Below are 20100 nucleotides of genomic sequence, written 5' to 3'. Positions count from 1 at the left end.
GTCCGCATGATTTTTACAGATGCACTGATAGATGGATCGGATCCGCAAAACGCATCCGGACGTCTGAATGAAGCCTTACACGGGCGTGATCAATGACTGTGGTTATCACCCCATATAGACTCCCTGATCACCCCCCTGTCATTGATCACCCCCCTGTCATTGATCAACCCCCCTGTCATTGATCAACCCCCCTGTCATTGATCAACCCCCCTGTCATTGATCAACCCCCCTGTCATTGATCACCCCCCTGTCATTGATCACCCCTCTGTAAGGCTCCATTCAGATATTTTTTTGGCCCAAGTTAGCGGAATTTTTATTTTTTTTTCTTACAAAGTCTCATATTCCACTAACTTGTGTCAAAAAATAAAATCTCACATGAACTCACCATACCCCTCACGGAATCCAAATGCGTAAAATTTTTTAGACATTTATATTCCAGACTTCTTCTCACGCTTTAGGGCCCCTAGAATGCCAGGGCAGTATAAATACCCCACATGTGACCCCATTTCGGAAAGAAGACACCCCCAGGTATTCCGTGAGGGGCATATTGAGTCCATGAAAGATTGAAATTTTTGTCCCAAATTAGCGGAACGGGAGACTTTGTGAGAAAAAAATTAAAAATATCAATTTCCGCTAACTTGTGCCAAAAAAAAAAAAATTCTATGAACTCGCCATGCCCCTTATTGAATACCTTGGGGTGTCTTCTTTCCAAAATGGGGTCACATGTGGGGTATTTATACTGCCCTGGCATTCTAGGGGCCCCAAAGCGTGAGAAGAAGTCTGGTATCCAAATGTCTAAAAATGCCCTCTTAAAAGGAATTTGGGCACCTTTGCGCATCTAGGCTGCAAAAAAGTGTCACACATCTGGTATCGCCGTACTCAGGAGAAGTTGGGGAATGTGTTTTGGGGTGTCATTTTACATATACCCATGCTGGGTGAGAGAAATATCTTGGTCAAATGCCAACTTTGTATAAAAAAATGGGAAAAGTTGTCTTTTGCCAAGATATTTCTCTCACCCAGCATGGGTATATGTAAAATGACACCCCAAAACACATTCCCCAACTTCTCCTGAATATGGCGATACCACATGTGTGACACTTTTTTGCAGCCTAGGTGGGCAAAGGGGCCCATATTCCAAAGAGCACCTTTAGGATTTCACAGGTCATTTACCTACTTACCACACATTAGGGCCCCTGGAAAATGCCAGGGCAGTATAACTACCCCACAAGTGACCCCATTTTGGAAAGAAGACACCCCAAGGTATTCCGTGAGGGGCATGGCGAGTTCCTAGAATTTTTTATTTTTTGTCACAAGTTAGTGGAAAATGCTTATTTTTTTTTTTATTTTTTTTTTCATACAAAGTCTCATATTCCACTAACTTGTGACAAAAAATAAAAAGTTCCATGAACTCACTATGCCCATCAGCGAATACCTTGGGGTCTCTTCTTTCCAAAATGGGGTCACTTGTGGGGTAGTTATACTGCCCTGGCATTCTAGGGGCCCAAATGTGTGGTAAGGAGTTTGAAATCAAATTCTGTAAAAAATGACCTGTGAAATCCGAAAGGTGCTCTTTTGAATATGGGCCCCTTTGCCCACCTAGGCTGCAAAAAAGTGTCACACATCTGGTATCTCCGTAATCGGGAGAAGTTGGGGAATGTGTTTTGGGGTGTCATTTTACATATACCCATGCTGGGTGAGAGAAATATCTTGGCAAAATACAACTTTTCCCATTTTTTTATACAAAGTTGGCATTTGACCAAGATATTTATCTCACCCAGCATGGGTATATGTAAAAAGACACCCCAAAACACATTCCTCAACTTCTCCTGAATACAGAGATACCAGATGTGTGACACTTTTTTGCAGCCTAGGTGGGCAAAGGGGCCCACATTCCAAAGAGCACCTTTCGGATTTCACAGGTCATTTACCTACTTACCACACATTTGGGCCCCTAGAATGCCAGGGCAGTATAACTACCCCACAAGTGACCCCATTTTGGAAAGAAGAGACCCCAAGGTATTCGCTGATGGGCATAGTGAGTTCATGGAAGTTTTTATTTTTTGTCACAAGTTTGTGGAATATGAGACTTTGTATGAAAAAAAAAAAAAAAAAAAAAAATCATCATTTTCCACTAACTTGTGACAAAAAATAAAAAATTCTAGGAACTCGCCATGCCCCTCACAGAATACCTTGGGGTGTCTTCTTTCCAAAATGGGGTCACTTGTGGGGTAGTTATACTGCCCTGGTATTCTAGGGGCCCAAATGTGTGGTAAGGAGTTTGAAATCAAATTCAGGAAAAAATGAGGAGTGAAATCCGAAAGGTGCTCTTTGGAATATGGGCCCCTTTGCCCACCTAGGCTGCAAAAAAGTGTCACACATCTGGTATCCCCGTACTCAGGAGAAGTTGAGGAATGTGTTTTGGGGTGTCTTTTTACATATACCCATGCTGGGTGAGATAAATATCTTGGTCAAATGACAACTTTGTATAAAAAAATGGGAAAAGTTGTCTTTTGCCAAGATATTTCTCTCACCCAGCATGGGTATATATAAAATGACACCCCAAAACACATTCCCCACCTTCTCCTGAGTACGGAGATACCAGATGTTTGACACTTTTTTGCAGCCTAGGTGGGCAAAGGGGCCCATATTCCAAAGAGCACCTTTCGGATTTCACAGGTCATTTTTTACAGAATTTGATTTCAAACTCCTTACCACACATTTGGGCCCCTAGAATGCCAGGGCAGTATAACTACCCCACAAGTGACCCCATTTTGGAAAGAAGAGACCCCAAGGTATTCGCTGATGGGCATAGTGAGTTCATAGAACTTTTTATTTTTTGTCACAAGTTAGTGGAATATGAGACTTTGTAAGAAAAAAAAAAAAAAAAAAAAATCATCATTTTCCGCTAACTTGTGACAAAAAATAAAAAGTTCTATGAACTCACTATGCCCATCAGCGAATACCTTAGGGTGTGTACTTTCAGAAATGGGGTCATTTGTGGGGTGTTTGTACTGTCTGGGCATTGTAGAACCTCAGGAAACATGACAGGTGCTCAGAAAGTCAGAGCTGCTTCAAAAAGCGGAAATTCACATTTTTGTACCATAGTTTGTAAACGCTATAACTTTTACCCAAACCATTTTTTTTTTACCCAAACATTTTTTTTTTTATCAAAGACATGTAGAACTATAAATTTAGAGCAAAATTTCTATATGGATGTCGTTTTTTTTGCAAAATTTTACAACTGAAAGTGAAAAATGTCATTTTTTTGCAAAAAAATCGTTAAATTTCGATTAATAACAAAAAAAGTAAAAATGTCAGCAGCAATGAAATACCACCAAATGAAAGCTCTATTAGTGAGAAGAAAAGGAGGTAAAATTCATTTGGGTGGTAAGTTGCATGACCGAGCAATAAACGGTGAAAGTAGTGTAGGTCAGAAGTGTAAAAAGTGGCCTGGTCTTTCAGGGTGTTTAAGCACTGGGGGCTGAGGTGGTTAAAGCAAACTCAGCAAGGGACAAAAAAGAACACCAATCCTCCTGATTCTCCGCCACAAAACAGCGCAGATATGTCTCCAGATTCTGATTGACGCGCTCTGTCTGGCCATTCGACTGCGGATGGAAAGCAGAAGAGAATGACAACCGAATCCCCAAGCGAGAACAGAAAGCCTTCCAGAATCTGGAAACAAACTGCGTGCCCCTATCAGAGACTATGTCTGAAGGAATCCCATGCAATTTGACAATGTGGTCAATAAATGCCTGCGCCAGCGTCTTAGCATTGGGCAAACCAGGAAAAGGGATAAAATGCACCATTTTGCTAAAACGGTCCACCACCACCAGAATCACAGACTTCCCCGAGGAACGAGGCAAGTCCGTTATGAAGTCCATGGACAGATGTGTCCAAGGACGGGAAGGAATGGGCAAAGGAAGGAGAGGACCTGATGGCCGTGAATGAGGGACCTTGGCACGAGCGCAAGTCTCGCAAGCTGCCACAAAACCCTCAACCGACTTACGAAGCGCAGGCCACCAGAATCTCCGAGCGATGAGATCCAGTGTGGCTCTTGCCCCCGGGTGCCCAGCAAGGACCGTGTCGTGGTGTTCTTTAAAAATCTTGTGTCTCAAAGCGAGAGGCACAAACAACCTCCCAGGAGGACAAAGATCAGGAGCTTCTGACTGGGCTGCCTGCACCTCTGCCTCCAATTCAGGAAAAAGAGCAGAGACCACCACACCTTCAGCCAAAATGGGACCCGGGTCTTCAAAATTCCCACCTCCCGGAAAACAACGTGACAGGGCATCTGCCTTCACATTCTTAACCCCAGGGCGGAACGTAACAACAAAATTAAACCTTGAAAAGAACAAAGACCATCTGGCCTGTCTCGGGTTCAGACGCTTGGCTGACTCCAAGTAGGCCAGATTTTTATGGTCAGTAAACACGGTAATAGGGTGTCTGGCTCCCTCTAGCCAATGGCGCCATTCCTCAAAAGCCAACTTGATGGCCAACAATTCCCTATCTCCCACATCATAATTTCTCTCTGCGGAGGAGAGTTTCTTTGAGAAAAAGGCACACGGTTGCCATTTGGCAGGAGAGGAACCCTGAGACAAGACCGCACCCACCCCTACCTCAGAAGCATCAACCTCAACTATGAAGGGTAACGAAATATCAGGTTGTACTAGGATGGGAGCGGAAGCAAAACTCTCCTTGATATTAGAAAAGGCCTTACGCGCCTCTACCGACCAGGAAGAAAAATCTACCCCCTTTCTGGTCATATCAGTGAGTGGTTTAACAACAGAGGAATAATTCAAAATAAATTTCCTGTAATAATTGGCAAAGCCCAAAAAACGCATCAGCGCCTTCTGATTCTCAGGAAGCTCCCACTCAAGCACAGCGCAGACCTTCTCGGGGTCCATGCGAAAACCAGAAGCGGAGACAAGAAACCCCAGAAATTGGATTTCTGGAACCGCAAACACACATTTTTCCAGTTTTGCGTATAATTTATTCTCCCGCAGGATGAGCAAGACCTGACGTAAGTGTTCCTTATGAGTCTTGAAATCAGGAGAAAAAATCAAAATGTCATCCAAATACACTAATACAAATTTTCCCATTAAATGATAAAAAATGCTGTTGACGAAATGCTGAAAAACGGCTGGGGCATTCATCAAACCAAAAAGCATAACCAAATTCTCAAAATGGCCCTCAGGGGTATTGAAAGCCGTCTTCCATTCGTCTCCTTCTCTGACCCTAACCAGGTTGTATGCCCCTCTTAGGTCTAATTTGGAAAAGACTTTAGCCCCAACAACCTGGTTAAACAGGTCCGGGATCAGAGGAAGCGGATAAGGATCACGAATAGTGATACTGTTCAGCTCCCTGAAATCCAGACAAGGTCTTAAAGAACCATCTTTTTTCTTAACAAAGAAAAAACCAGCGGCAACAGGTGACTTCGAGGGTCGTATGTGTCCTTTTCTCAGACTCTCAGAGATATAAGCCCGCATAGCGACCCTCTCAGGTTGGGAGAGATTGTATAAACGAGATTTAGGCAGCTTGGCGCCTGGGATGAGATTAATAGGGCAATCATACTCCCTGTGCGGAGGTAAACCCTGAACTCCACTCTCAGAGAAGACATCCAAAAATTCAGAGAGGAAAGGTGGTACAGTCTTAGTAGAAACCTCAGAAACAGATGTTATGAGGCAATTCTCTCTGCAAAAGTTACTCCAACCATTTATTTGCCTCGCTTGCCAATCAATGGTGGGGTTATGTTTAGTGAGCCAGGGTAGCCCCAACACTAGAGGAGTAGGCAAACCGCTAAGGACGAAACATGACACATCCTCAACATGAGCATCACTCACAATTAAACGGATATTGTGAACTATGCCCTTTAATGATTTCTGAGAAAGTGGAGCTGAATCAATAGCAAAAACAGGAATATCCTTTCCCAAAGTGCATACCTGGAAACCATGAGTTATTGCAAATTGATTATCAATGAGGTTGACAGCTGCTCCACTATCCACAAAAATCTCACAAAAAATGCTCTTGCTCTCTAGCGCCACCCTAGCAGGCAGGACAAAACGGGAACTACAAGCAAACGGAAAACCTTCAATTTCCGCCTCAACCCTGCCTATAGTAACAGACGGAACATTTTTAAAAGATTTTTTCCTTTTTGTCTCTTTATTACTCCCAGAAAACTGCCTGAATCTCCTAGAGGGACAAACATTTGCCAGATGATTTATACCTCCACAACAAAAACAAACCCTCCCCTGCGGGCTGAATCTTCTATTGTCAGAGGCAATCAACCCCAGCTGCATGGACTCCTGCTCAGAAGGGGCTGACAGCGACTGAGACCCCTGTGCACAGAATGAGACCGCTGCACTGTCCCGGGACTGAGTATGACAGGAAGGAGAGATCTCTCCTCTCTCTCTAAGACGCCTGTCAATACGAACAGCCTGAGATATAGCAGAATCCAAGGAGGTAGGTCTTTCATGAAAGGCAAATGCATCTTTCAATCCCTCTGAAAGACCATAGCAAAATTGACTTCGGAGTGCAGCATCATTCCAACCCGTATCTGCTGCCCATCTCCGAAATTCTGAACAGTATATCTCTGCGGATTGTTTACCCTGGCATAACAGACGTAGTCTAGACTCAGCCAGAGCAATACGATCCGGATCATCATATATCTGACCCAGGGCTAAAAAGAATTCATCCACTGAACGAAGGGGCCGTGCCCCCTCCGGCAGCGAAAAGGCCCAGGACTGAGCGTTACCCCTGAGCAGCGATATAATGATCCCCACCCTCCGTTCTTCATCACCAGAAGAATGGGGAAGAAGGCGAAAATGGAGTTTGCAAGCCTCTCTAAAATGCACAAAATTCTCACTACCCCCGGAGAACGTATCCGGGAGCGAGATCTTAGGCTCAGCACAAACTCCATGAACGCAAGCTGAACCGGTCACTTGAAACTGAGAAAAAGTCCTACGGAGATCAGCTACCTCCAAAGAAAGACCCTGAAAGCGTTCAGCCAAAAGTGAAACCGGATCCATGCTTGAGACGGTTTTGGCGGCTGATAATGTCACGGATGGTGTACAGGAAACAAGACAATACCATATAAACAATGTCTCTCTGGATCCACAACTAAGGAACAAAGGGAGACCCCTGCAATAGACCTGCCGCTCTCCCTCACTGCTCAGCCTATGCGAACACCCCAAAGGTGGATGGCCGCATATCCACGTTCCTCGGCTATCTATTACCTGAAGACCCTACAATAGTGAAGGGACACGACCACCGGCTCCCTACACTGACACGGAGGGAGTCAGGGTCACCTGGATCCAGAAAAGACAAAATCATAAATACATAAACAGCACTTATCTTGCAGACGACTGACGACTGAGGACTGGGAACTGGGAACTGGGAACAGCATGCACACACACTCCAGGAAGTTGTATCAGCCGCACACTACTGCATTATGGGGAGGAACTTAAAGGGTAGCAATCAGTCCAACTGCATGACAGCTGAGATAGACTAACGAGATGAGAAACTAAACCAAAACAAAGAAATTCAAGGAGGATCTGAGAAGCTCCTGTGAGCGCTTCTCAGCTGACTGGCTGTGACACTGGCCCTGTCAAGCAAAGTGGAGAGGACGTGGCAGTTACATAGAGAGTTGAGCCTCTAGGTGTAATGGCAACACCCTGGTTGCTCTTAGAGGCTGATTTGCATATATTGAACCCTAATTTTTCTTAGCAATGCAGGCATATATGAACATGGGACCAACATAGATGTCTTCAGCTGCAAAGCGCACATGCACAACAGGTCAGCCAGTTTCATAGATATAAATCTACAATTCCGAGAATACAAATCACTAGAGAAAGCATTGCAAAGGCATTTAGGACCCTTTCACATGGCGCCATACCCAGGGCAGTTTTCAGAAATGAATTGTTCGTACCCAATTCTTGCCAGTTTGCTCAGCTGCATTTACATACTGCAATCGTTCATCACAGATTCATTGATTGTCAGCAACACATCCCTGTTTAAACAGGGCAATGTGCTGCCCACAGATATTGATTTTTGCTGCCACATCACTAAGGACACAATGAATCTTGTTTGTCAGGTGAACAGTGGCAACTTTACACAGAGCAATTTTTGAAAATGAGCATTCGTATAATCATTGCTCGCTGATAATTGTCCCTATCCTTTTAAAAGGGCCTTTAAATAACAAGGAATTCTGGCAGATTTTTAGATCTGAAACCTGCAGCTCCTGGCGATTATTACTCATTTTTTAATAAAGATTAAAAGGGGTTGGGCAGGGGGTTTATATTGATGACCTATAATGAGGAGATGTCATCATTATCAGATCAGCGGGGGTTTGACTCTCTGTACCCCGACGTTCTTTCAAGGGGTAGTTGCGCTTGTGCGATCACTGCTTCCTATTCAAGATTATGTTGCGTGTCATCTTGCTTGTAGTGGCGGTGCAGTGTACAAATTTCACTTGAATGGGACCAGCAATTGTAATTACATTGTGCTGCTGCAAGCAAGATGACACGCAGTTTAATTTTGAATGGGAAGCATTGCTTGCATGGGCGCCATCTCCTCTTCAAACAGCTGCTCTGTGAGGGGGCCGGGAGTTGGATGACAGGTCATCAACATAAACCCCCTGCACAACCCGTTTAATTCTATATATATGTATCTACTATAAAGTTTCACCTTACAAAATGTAAACATGGTCATATATACATATAAAGATGGTAGGTTGACTAAAGACTTTTAGTATTTTAGCATAAAAAATGTTCTAACTTGAAACCATTTTCATTTAAGAGCTCCTCTTAAATTGTTATGCGACAATATGAAGTATCAGATTGTCTCCAGAGCATTCTATGGGTGTAAGTATATTTACAGTGTTTTGTTTTATAAATATTTGTAATTGGAAAAAAAGCCAACTGTGTTCTCAAATAGACCCTTTGGTTTAGTTTTGATCCTTAAACACATGGGGAAACTTGTTACTGCATTATTTAAGCATGTTTATATAGACTGTCTATAACCTTTAGTCTTTATTTTCATCGATCTGTCTATGTATCATGTATTTCTAGCCTATGTAGTGCCAACATTTTGTTGTCATCGCTCACTTTCCCCAGTGAAGCTCAAAATCTACATTGCCTATCAGGAGTTGGCATGTGGGAGGAAACTGGAGTGCCAAGAGGAAACCCAAGCAAACATGGGGAGAAGATACAGATGTTGCCCATAGTCAGATTTGAACCCAGGGCCCCCCACGCTGCCAGGCACCACTGCTAACCACTGAGTTATCTATCCATCTGTCAGGCCACATTTCACCAGACACCACTTTTCACTCACTCCTTCTTGGCTAGGCCTATGCTTGTTTTCCTGTGAGTCAATACAGAGGGCTATGCCCATACTTCCCCAGGCTTTACAAAGTCGGGTGCGGTACTCTACTCTATGGGACCCCGTACTTACCTGCTGGGACTCCTACCTATGCTAGGAATTTTCCTATCTACTGCAACCAAGCCAATACACTGCTTTAGTAGATTGCAAAATTAAATATAATTAGATTCTATCAAAAAGACAATACAGCAACTATATAACTTAATGGTTCAATATGATTTAACAACAGTGCATACAAGTTACAGTTACAGAAGACCAATAGAAAGGGAGGTAAAATAAAAAGGGTTTACATAAAAACTGAACTCGCGTCCATAAAAGATGTGGTTCAGGTATTCATGCCAGTGGACCTTGGCGTTCAGTTCTTGTACACCTTTAATCCAGGGAGCTACAATTATGCATAGCTACACATTCAGACTTTCCCCCACACATATCCAGGTGTTTTTTTGTTTTTTTTACTTTTCCTGGGCAAACACATTCTATGTTTGTTTTGCCCAATCGGTTAACATATAATGTTATTAGATGTTCCTGCCCTTCTGCCAATCCATTTGGTGCCCGGAGGTAGATGGGTCCAGGCTCATTTTCAGTCTCTTCAAACAAAGGCAAGATGGAGTGTAACAATCCCATAAGCCTCAACTCACATTGTCCAGTCTCAGAGAAAGAATGTGAGGCCATAATCCATTAGGAGGTCTTTAATTGGCCAGAAGACTACAATTTGGCCATTAACTCTTTGAGCATGAATATAAGAAACACAAATAATCAATTTCAAATGAAATATGTTTGTTACACTATCCATCCATCCACTCACCTGTTGCAGAATTGGTGACTCCACACCAATATAGTTTGGAATTGAACATCCCAACAGTCGGCTGCTCGTTCAGTGGAGGTGAATCGCATCACCTTCACAGTATGAGAATGAGGGATCGCTATTGCGATCCCTCATCCTCATACAGTTGCATTATTTCTGGGCAGCAGATCTCTGTTTAGACAGCACGATCTGCTGCTCAGAAGCCATAATTTATGCGCCTGCAGGAACGACAGGATCACCCAATGAACAAGCGTTTTTCGTGTTTATCGGGTGATCTGCTGCACATTAAGACGGGCATATTGTTGGGAACAAGTGTTTGTTCCCGATAATCTGCCTGAATATTTGGGTCTAAATCCACCTTTATTGTTGCTCCTTAAAGGAGAAATCCACCTAGATGTGATAGCTGACCTGTCATAGATATACAGAAGATTGCATTGTTGGAATTTTTGAATTTAGTCCTTTTCCATTTTTTTCAAAACTAAAACATGTCATAGCCATTTAGCACTGCTCAGACACAACTTCTGAAAGCAAAGCCTTTCAAGTCAGTGTATCTTTTACTAGAATTTTGTGTCAGAGATTTCCAGTCCTAGAAATTGCAAGACAAAAGTAGGTCAGGCACTCTGTAAAGCTGCACCTCCTTTGTTCTAGACATGACTTTCAAGGTCCTTTTACATGGACAGATATGTTGATGTAAATGATCAGAAATGAACAATACAGTCCCACTAATTGCTTGATCGTCAGTGGAGATGTGGGCTGCATTTACACGCAGCATTCACTTCCGCTGTATGGGCTCAAGCCATTGTTTCTGGGCAGCAGATCGTGTTTTAGACGGCACAATGTGGTGCACAATAACAATGATTTTTGGTGCCTGGTGCCCGATGAACAAGCATTTTCTCATTCATCGGTGATCACCAACACCTTTTACTAGGGATCGACCGATATAGATTTTTTAGGGCCGATACCGATAATTTGTGAACTTTCAGGCCGATAGCCGATAATTTATACCGATATTCTGGGAATTTTTTATTTTTTTTATTTTTTTTGTAAATCTTTCTGATTCATTTATACTTAATATTTTTGTGTTTTTTTTTTTTTACTAACTTTTAGCCCCCTTAGGGACTAGATAGATCTCTATCAGGGTGAATAGGATCTCACACTGTCCCTGCTGCTCTGTGCTTTGTGCACACAGCAGCATGGAGCTAAACATTTGCAGCCAGGGCTTCAGTAGCGTCTTGGCTGCCATGGTAACCGATCGGAGCCCCAGGGTTACACTGCTGGGGCTCCGATTGGAGGAGCAGGGGAGAGGGGATCCTGTGGCCACTGCCACCAATGATTAATACTGGGGGGGGGGGGGCTTGGGGGGGGGGGCGCACTGCGCCACCAACATTTTTAATATGGGATGGGGGTGGGGGGCGCACTGCGCCACCAATGATTAATTCTGGGGGGCTTGGGGGGGGGCGCACTGCGCCACCAATGAAGAGAAATCTCTCATTAATTCATATACAGGAGGCGGGAGCTGGCTGCAGAATCATATAGCTGGCTCCCGACCTCTATGAGCGGTAGCTGCGATCCGTGGCACCTAAGGGGTTAACTACGCAGATCGCAGCTACCGCTCATAGAGGTCGGGAGCCGGCTATGTGATTCTACAGCCAGCTCCCGCCTCCGGTATATGAATTAATGAAAGACTTATCTTCATTGGTGGAGCGGTGGCCACAGCCCCTCCCCTTCTTTTGTCCTCTCTCCTCTAATTGGCGGCAGCAGCAGCACAGGGGGAGGGAGACATTGCTTCCTTCTCCCCTGTGCTGCTGAGGGAACATGGAGAGCGCTGAGAGCAGCGCGTTCTGTGTTCCCAATAAGTTATCGGTATATCGGCAAAATAGATGCCGATACCGATAACTGTCAAAATCCTGAATATCGGCCGATAATATCAGTAAAACCGATAATCGGTCGATCCCTACCTTTTACACTGGTCAATTATTGGAAACAAGCATTTATAGAAATGCTCATCCCTGATAATCAGCCTGATTATCAGTCTTTTGGCATCTTTAGTAAAAAAGAAAGATATCTAGTCACCAGTCCGCAAAAATGTTCCGCTTCAGGTCCGAGGAGTGTTGTGGGGTGAATCACACTTTCATGCACTATATATATAGGGTTTGGACCGCGCGTGTCATAAAAAGACAGTATATAAACAGTTTTTTTCTTTCTCTTTCTCCTTTTAGAAATAAACCGAGGGCTGCAAATGTCCTTTTTGTGGATATCCTGCAACTAATAAAAATTATAATAGTGTAAATCCGTACGGTTGTTTTGCCCTGCAGTGCACAGATTGTACTTACATGGCACTCCACTAACAAAAAGCGTATCTACGATATCCTCCGCAGCTGGTTAGATTTTTCGCGGCGAAGATCCACGTTCATACACCACCAAACAGGGCTAAAACCACGGACTTGATTCCAGCACACACCAGATGAGTCTGCTAGTATTCCCTTAAAAGTTTCTGTGGATACAGAGGGCAAAGAATAAGACGCTGGGATTTTTAATGCGAATTTTAAAGTGCATGTTTGTAAGTATGTACTAAATAAACCTTTTAAAACAGTCATCGGAGCTTCACTATGGTAGGAGCCACTTGTATCCACAGAAACTTTTAAGGAAAAGAAATTGGGAATACTAGCAGACTCATCTGGTGTGTGCTGAAATCAAGTCCGTGGTTTTAGCCCTGTTTGGTGGTGTATGAACGTGGATCTTCGCCGCGAAAAATCTAACCAGCTGCGGAGGATATCGTAGATACGCTTTTTGTTGGTGGAGTGCCGTGTAAGTACAATCTGTGCACTGCAGGGCAAAACAACCGTACGGATTTACACTATTATAATTTTTATTAGTTGCAGGATATCCACAAAAAGGACATTTGCAGCCCTCGGTTTATTTCTAAAAGGGGAAGGAGAAAGAAAAAAACTTTTGGCATCTTTAATCTGAGCTAAATACTGTATGTCAGCAGATCATTTAATTTAAATTTCCTCTTTAAACCGTGTGTCCGTCATCTTTGCTGAAATACGCCACATAAGTTGGAGTTCAGACTCTGTCTACAAACTGCCACTGACAAAACTTTAGTTTAACAGTTTACCAAAAGTTTACAAGCTATTAAATAGCAACTTGAGTAATTTATTACCCATCCCCCACAATACAATCAGAGTTTGGCTGCTGCAGTCTCGTGTCCATGTCAAAACGTCTTCACTGGAGCACAGGATGCAGGGACTAGCAGGAGATCCATGAAGTGTCAGCCAGGAGCGGCATGGAATTGGTAAGGTAAGTATACTTACTTTGTTATTTTATAGTTCAAAGTTTTTGGTAAAAAAAATTCAAGGGGCTGGACAACCACTTAAGCCTCACTCCTTTGGCTAACATGAATCTGTTCATGAACAGATCAGAAAAGATAAACCCATGATATACAGAATAACCTGCAGACTGACAAACAGTGGGGGCAATAGTATCTCCAGTTTACTTTATTGTTCATTTGTTCCTTAGTGTTCTTTTAAAGGGAGTCTTTCACCTATACTGACCATTATAGAACACTAACACCATTATCAGCATTATAGTCCCCATATTGGAATGCTACTTACTGTTTAGCTGTCCGTCGCTTATTTTCTTCAAAAAACACTTTTATTCAATATGCAAATTAGGTCTGAAGGTGCCCAGGGGCGGGGTTCAAGCGGCCGGTGCCCAGGCCCCTCGTCGCTATTCATATGAAACCCCTCCACTTTCACCCCTCTGGCCCGCCCTAGGTTCTTCAGAAATCCAGCGCCGTTCACAAGATCCGCCGCGCCTGTGCACTTCATTCCCCATTATGGGCAGAGGCACAAGAGGGTTTAATGCACATGTGCCAGAATGGGGAATGAAGTGCGCAGGCGCGGCGGATCTTGTGAACGGCACTGGTGCTGGATTTATGATGAACGTAGGGCAGGCCAGAGAGGTGAAAGGGGAGGGGTTTCATATGAATAGCTACGAGGGACCTTGGCACCGGTCGCTTGAACGCCGCCCCTTGCCACCTTCAGACCTAATTTGCATATTGAATAAAACAGTTTTTTGAAGAAAATAAGCGACGGACAGCTAAACAGTAAGTAGCATTCAAATATGGGGACTATATGCTGATAATGGTGTTAGTGTTCTATTATGGTCAGTATAGGTGAAAGACTCCCTTTAAGGATGCAGTATTTTTTTCATTTTACCGTATCTCAACTGCATTCTGAAGGCCATAACTTTTTATAAATTTCCCATTTACATATGAACAGTACATGAGAGCTCTTTTTATGGCACCATCTGTATTTAATAGCAATATTTTGGGGTATACATCTCTTTGCTTTCATTTGATGTGCAGCACAAATACTGTATTAACATTATTCTGTTGGCCATGGCATTTATGGGGATATCTAATATGTATAGTTTTTCTTAATGTGTAACTGTCATTTTATTTGTTTATTTTTTTTATTGTGTAGGGGCAGTAATGTTAAGTGTTTTTTAATATACTTTATTAGAGAATACTGTTAAAAGCTGTTAGAAAACAGCTTCTAAAGTGTTCCCTTATCCTCCGAACCCTCTAACTGAGCATTGCTAAGAAACTTGTTTTCAATATTGTACTGAACGGTGTAGACAGATAACTGTAAGGGTACTTTCACTCTTGCGGTAGAGGATTCCGGGAAGCAGTTCAGTCGCCGGAACTGCCTTCCGGATCCGTCAAATGTATGCAAACTGATGGCATTTGTCATCCGGAAAAACGGATCCGGCATTTATTTTTTTCACATTTTTTGCGGTCTGAGCATGCGCAGACCGCAATACCGGATCCGTTTTGCCGGAACACTCAGGGCCGGATCCGGCATTAATGCATTTCAATGGGAAAAAATGCCGGATTCGGCATTCCGGCAAGTGTTCCGCATGCTGCGGTATTATCTCCGTCCTGAAAAAGCAAAAAGACTGAACTGAAGACACCCTGAACGGGTTGCTCTCCATTCAGAATGCATTAGGATAAAACTGATCAGTTTGTTTCCGGTATAGAGCCCCTAGGACGGAACTCAATGCCGGAAAAGAATAATGCTATGCTTCCCAGCCTGTCTCTGGTGTCCCTGCCCTAAAACTCTCTACCCTTGCCTTGCATGTCTAATTTATTTTGACTAAAAAGGTATGTTTTATGCTCCATACAGCATTTCATCTCCCTTCTGTCTTCCCAGCATCTCTCTAGTTAATGCTGGGAAGATAGGGAGAGGAACATGTACTATATTCCTATATATTTACTGTCAGCACTGATAGCTGCAGCCCTACTCCTTTCCTTATCTTCCCAGAGATAACCAGAGAGGCAGTGGGAAGAGATAGAGGGGAATATTGCTGCCAGCAATCAGTGCTGACAACAGATAAGATGCAGTATAGAGCATATTATTTTAGTAAAATATATTAGACATGCAATGCATAGGTAGGGAGGCTGGGGAAGGGAAACCAGTTAATACACTTATCCATCTTCAGTGTTCAGTAGAATGATGAAGACAGAATTTTTAGAAATACTTCACTAGTAGTTGATAAGGGAACACTTTACTGTTTTCTAATAAAATTCCCCAGTAAAGTATATTAGAGAAATACTTCATATGTCACATTGTCCCTACATATAAAAAAAAAGACTAAATGACAAGACACACACACTTTAAATGCTCTTTTTATTATATAAAATGTGTTTATTCTCTATTTTATCTGCTTTAAAGGTTATGTACACCTTTAGGGACTTTATTTGTTTTATTGTACACATTTTGAGCTAAAAATAATATTTCAATTTGTCTTTATTAAAAATGTTGAGCAACTTTCTCTGTAGAGCCTTGAGATTATCCAGTAGCAGACTCTATATTTTTACTCTGTTAAGTCAAGCTCCTTATCTATAATCTCTGACCTCCTAAACACTCTTATAGCTTAATTCTTATCTTATGAGGGCACAAAGTGAAAGTACAATTCACACAGCTAGACAAACAGTTAACCCATGGTGACAGAACGGCTGAATATTCTTAATAAAGTTATTACAATTATATTTAGCTCAAAATTAGTATAATAGAATACTAAAAAAAATTGCCCCCAAAGGTGTACATAGTCTTTAACAATTAGATTCAATTTGGTTAAAATGTATTGATTTCGTCCCACTTGGAAAGATTTATTTATGATTTTAACTTGTGTAAACGGGGTAGTAATGGTGATTTTTAGTTAAAACTTAACTTTTAATTATTAAAGTAGAATAAGTCCCTAAGTGCTATAATTAGATACAAAGAAAAAGTGCATAATGACACAAGGGATACAAAAAATGCTTGGTGCACGGCGGCACCTTATAGATTCAAAATAAATTAGTTCACGGCGGCACCATAAGTAACCAGTGGTCCTACCGTTTCAGCCACGGTCCTCTGGTCTTTAAAGATGTCCAACGCAGGAAGGTTTGCTGTGGAAAAGAGCGAATGGGGCCCGGCGGGGATGTTAATGGGTTAAGAGTACCTAGACAGCCCTAATATATGGGTGCTATCTCGGCCCTAGCATCCTATTCACGGAGCACCCGTTCTAATAAGAACGGAACCTTGCCCTTTTGCTACTTGGCCCTATTGTGCCCTAGTGTAGCTAGGGACTAGCTACACTAGGGCACAATAGGGCCAAGTAGCAAAAGGGCAAGGTTCCGGACGGGGTCGTTCTTATTAGAACGGGTGCTCCGTGAATAGGATGCTAGGGCCGAGATAGCACCCATATATTAGGGCTGTCTAGGTACTCTTAACCCATTAACATCCCCGCCGGGCCCCATTCGCTCTTTTCCACAGCAAACCTTCCTGCGTTGGACATCTTTAAAGACCAGAGGACCGTGGCTGAAACGGTAGGACCACTGGTTACTTATGGTGCCGCCGTGCACTAATTTATTTTGAATCTATAAGGTGCCGCCGTGCACCAAGCATTTTTTGTATCCCTTGTGTCATTATGCACTTTTTCTTTGTATCTAATTATAGCACTTAGGGACTTATTCTACTTTAATAATTAAAAGTTAAGTTTTAACTAAAAATCACCATTACTACCCCGTTTACACAAATTCCAAAATACTGGTGATCAAGTCATCAACTAAGCTTCTCCTAGCTATGATTTTAACTTGTATCAAATAACACATAAAATTACCATATTCCAATTCATTAGTGACTGTGAAAAACTAACAAACACCAATTAGGCCTTGCTTAAGGCACAGTGGAATAGGCAACTACATATAGGCTTTTTTTAGGCCCCTGATTGCCATATTTAACCATTTGACCTTGCAATTGTGTCACAAGTCTCCTAATTTGGTTTGATCACATAGATGCCGTGGACACTATTGATTGCAGCGAGTCACAACTGTCTACCTCTGGATCATGGTGTGGGCATAGCTTTTGTGCTTTTATCATCACTATGCCGTATGTTAATTGCACTGGTGCTTAAAGGCAGGTTTTCAATGTAGTTAATTTGCCATGTGTGCTGCCATATGGTTTGATGAATGCATAACTAAAAATTTTAGAAATGCTTGTTTTATTCAGAGATGAATCCTATATTTTTGTTATAGGGCTTGCTTACTGCAGACATTTGTCTACTGTGAGAACACATTTATCTGCGTTGGTAAATCACAAAATAGTGTATCATAATGTCCCAGTTGATGCAAGCTTTGGTCTTACTTCAGATATGTGGAAACAATATTTGGAAGATAGTACGGTGAGTAAATAAGTTTTCATGGAAAATTGCTTCCTGTTGCTTGAACACAGTGCAAATTGTAGATATTATTTAAGCTTCATAGCATTTTAACTTCTACTGGGGAATTTATGTACACTATATAGGCCAGGGGTGCACAACCCCACATATTGTGCTACTTAAATGGACCACATCAAAAGTTATAGGGGTCTTCCCATAAATAACATTTAAATCCTAGATTTTTTTGGTCTGCTCTGTTGGGACCCACACAATTACTGGTACAGGGCATTTGGAAACATACAAGAGAAGAACGCAAAATGCCTGTCAAAAAATGCTCCAATAGAAAGTGGCCCAGCCAGAGAGTTCCCCAGTATGCAGTGACCTCGCCGGAAAGTTTTACCATACTCAGTATATCAGTCTTAGTATGCTCCTTAATGGTAAACTGACCAGAAATGTCTTCAATAACCATAACAGAGAGTGCCCCAAGTAACAGTGTGCAGCCAGGGTGCGGCCATTATTTGCTTCAGTTATAAAATGTTTCAATTATAGCCAGCATGTACCCCAATAAAAGGTGAAGCAGCTGGAATGCCCCCATTAGGTGCCCCAGACATAAATGCACTTAATAATGGTGCCCTGGCCAAAAGCGATGACAATAAACTGATACCAATAAGACCTTCAGAAATTCACCTGTTTTTAAATTATGTTCTGTTATTTTGTACCATGCACTTTGGAACAGATACATGGCAACATGATATTGTGGATCTGAAAGATGCCACCCACCAGACGGGGTTCAAGGATCTAACATTTTTAATTGTAGCTCCTTCCTTCTGGTATTTTTACAGCTTCCAAGATTGTCTCTAAACCATTGTGGTGTTTTTGTCTAGAGGACGTCTCATACCTAGACAATATGCTTATCAAGGCAGAGTCAGAGGAGATCCTGCGTATTCACATGAACAGAGTGATCTCTATTCTGTAATCTCAGGGATGGATTCTGAACAAGGAGTTCAACCCTACTCAATCTAGACCTTGCCAATTACTGGGAATTATAGTAGACTCCAAGGAAATGTTTGTCAACCTGACTCCTCAGAGAGTATCCTCATTGACATCCAAGTTCAGATGCTACTATAACCCAGACCAGTATTTTTTTGCCAGGCAATACGAGTGTTAGACCTAATCTATGGCAGCCATAGATGAGGTCCCGTGAGCCATATCGCATCTTGACCTTCTTCAAAAGGAGTTTCTGAAGAAGGGGGGATTCTCTGGACAGGACTTTCAGTCTCTTATTGAACCAAGAACAAGCTTCTTTGGTGGTAGATTGCAGTGGGTGATCCAAACAACAAATGTATCCATCAGAGGATGGGCTGCCCATGTTGCTGGAACTACAAATCATGGTCTCTGGACTCTTGAGGAGAGCATGTTATCCTTCCACACCAGGGAACTGAGGGCTGTTTCCATTGCGCTACAGCTTGTGGCCTATATAAATCATCAAGGAGGGAGAAGATCCCTTCTTCTACAAAAAGTGCAAGGGTTGTGACCTGAACAGAGTCATATGCAGAAGACTGCTCAGTTATTCACATTCTTGGTGAAATGAATATGTGGGCACGTTTTCAAAACCGGTTCCTATCAATCTTGGATGAGTAGTCTCTGAACCTAAAGGTATTTGACCTGACGGCATGGAAAGTGACAGATCACTGCTAAGCAGCATGGGCTTATCTGTTGCATTGGGCTTCTTTCTGTTGGCTGCCAGTGGAACAGCTGGAAACAGGATCTGCTTTAGAAGGTGGTGTCACAAAAGCAAGCTATTGACAGATGAGATATCATCTAGTTCCTGCAGGATGGATTGGAGAAGGGCCTGAGCCCCAATACAATAAAGGGTCTGGTCTCTGTTCTTTCGACTTGATCATGTGCTAGAGTACCTTGGATAAAGTGGTTCCTGGTAGCTATTCAAAGTCTCTGACCTGCTATAGTCAACCCTTTTCAAAGATGAAATTTGCCACTGGTCTTTAAGAGGTTATGTGAACATTCATTTGAACCTCTACAAAATGCAGTGTTGTTCTTCATGTCACAAAAGGTGGTTTCCTAGTGGCAATTACATCAGTCAAATGGATAAGCAAACTACCAGGTTGGGCTGCCAAAGAACCTTATATGACCTTCCAGAAAGTTAAAGCTGTGTTGAGGACCCAGACTTCATTCAGGCCCAGTTGTCCATCCTTTGCAAA

At 42.6% G+C, this 20100-nt stretch overlaps 1 protein-coding gene across 1 annotated transcript in view; it reads left to right on the top strand.

The window, feature by feature from the left end:
• SGSM1 (small G protein signaling modulator 1) overlaps positions 1-20100 on the top strand; it is a 273270-nt gene that overhangs the window by 192945 nt on the left and 60225 nt on the right. The window contains exons 15-16 of the mRNA XM_040419686.1: positions 8791-8855; positions 17760-17905. Of these exons, the coding sequence (XP_040275620.1) occupies positions 8791-8855; positions 17760-17905 (211 nt within the window). The remainder of the gene's footprint in view (positions 1-8790; positions 8856-17759; positions 17906-20100) is intronic.

The sequence above is a fragment of the Bufo bufo genome, chromosome 2 (assembly GCF_905171765.1).
Source record: "Bufo bufo chromosome 2, aBufBuf1.1, whole genome shotgun sequence".
Taxonomy (NCBI): Eukaryota; Metazoa; Chordata; class Amphibia; order Anura; family Bufonidae; genus Bufo; species Bufo bufo.
This window is presented reverse-complemented; position numbering and strand designations above follow the sequence as displayed.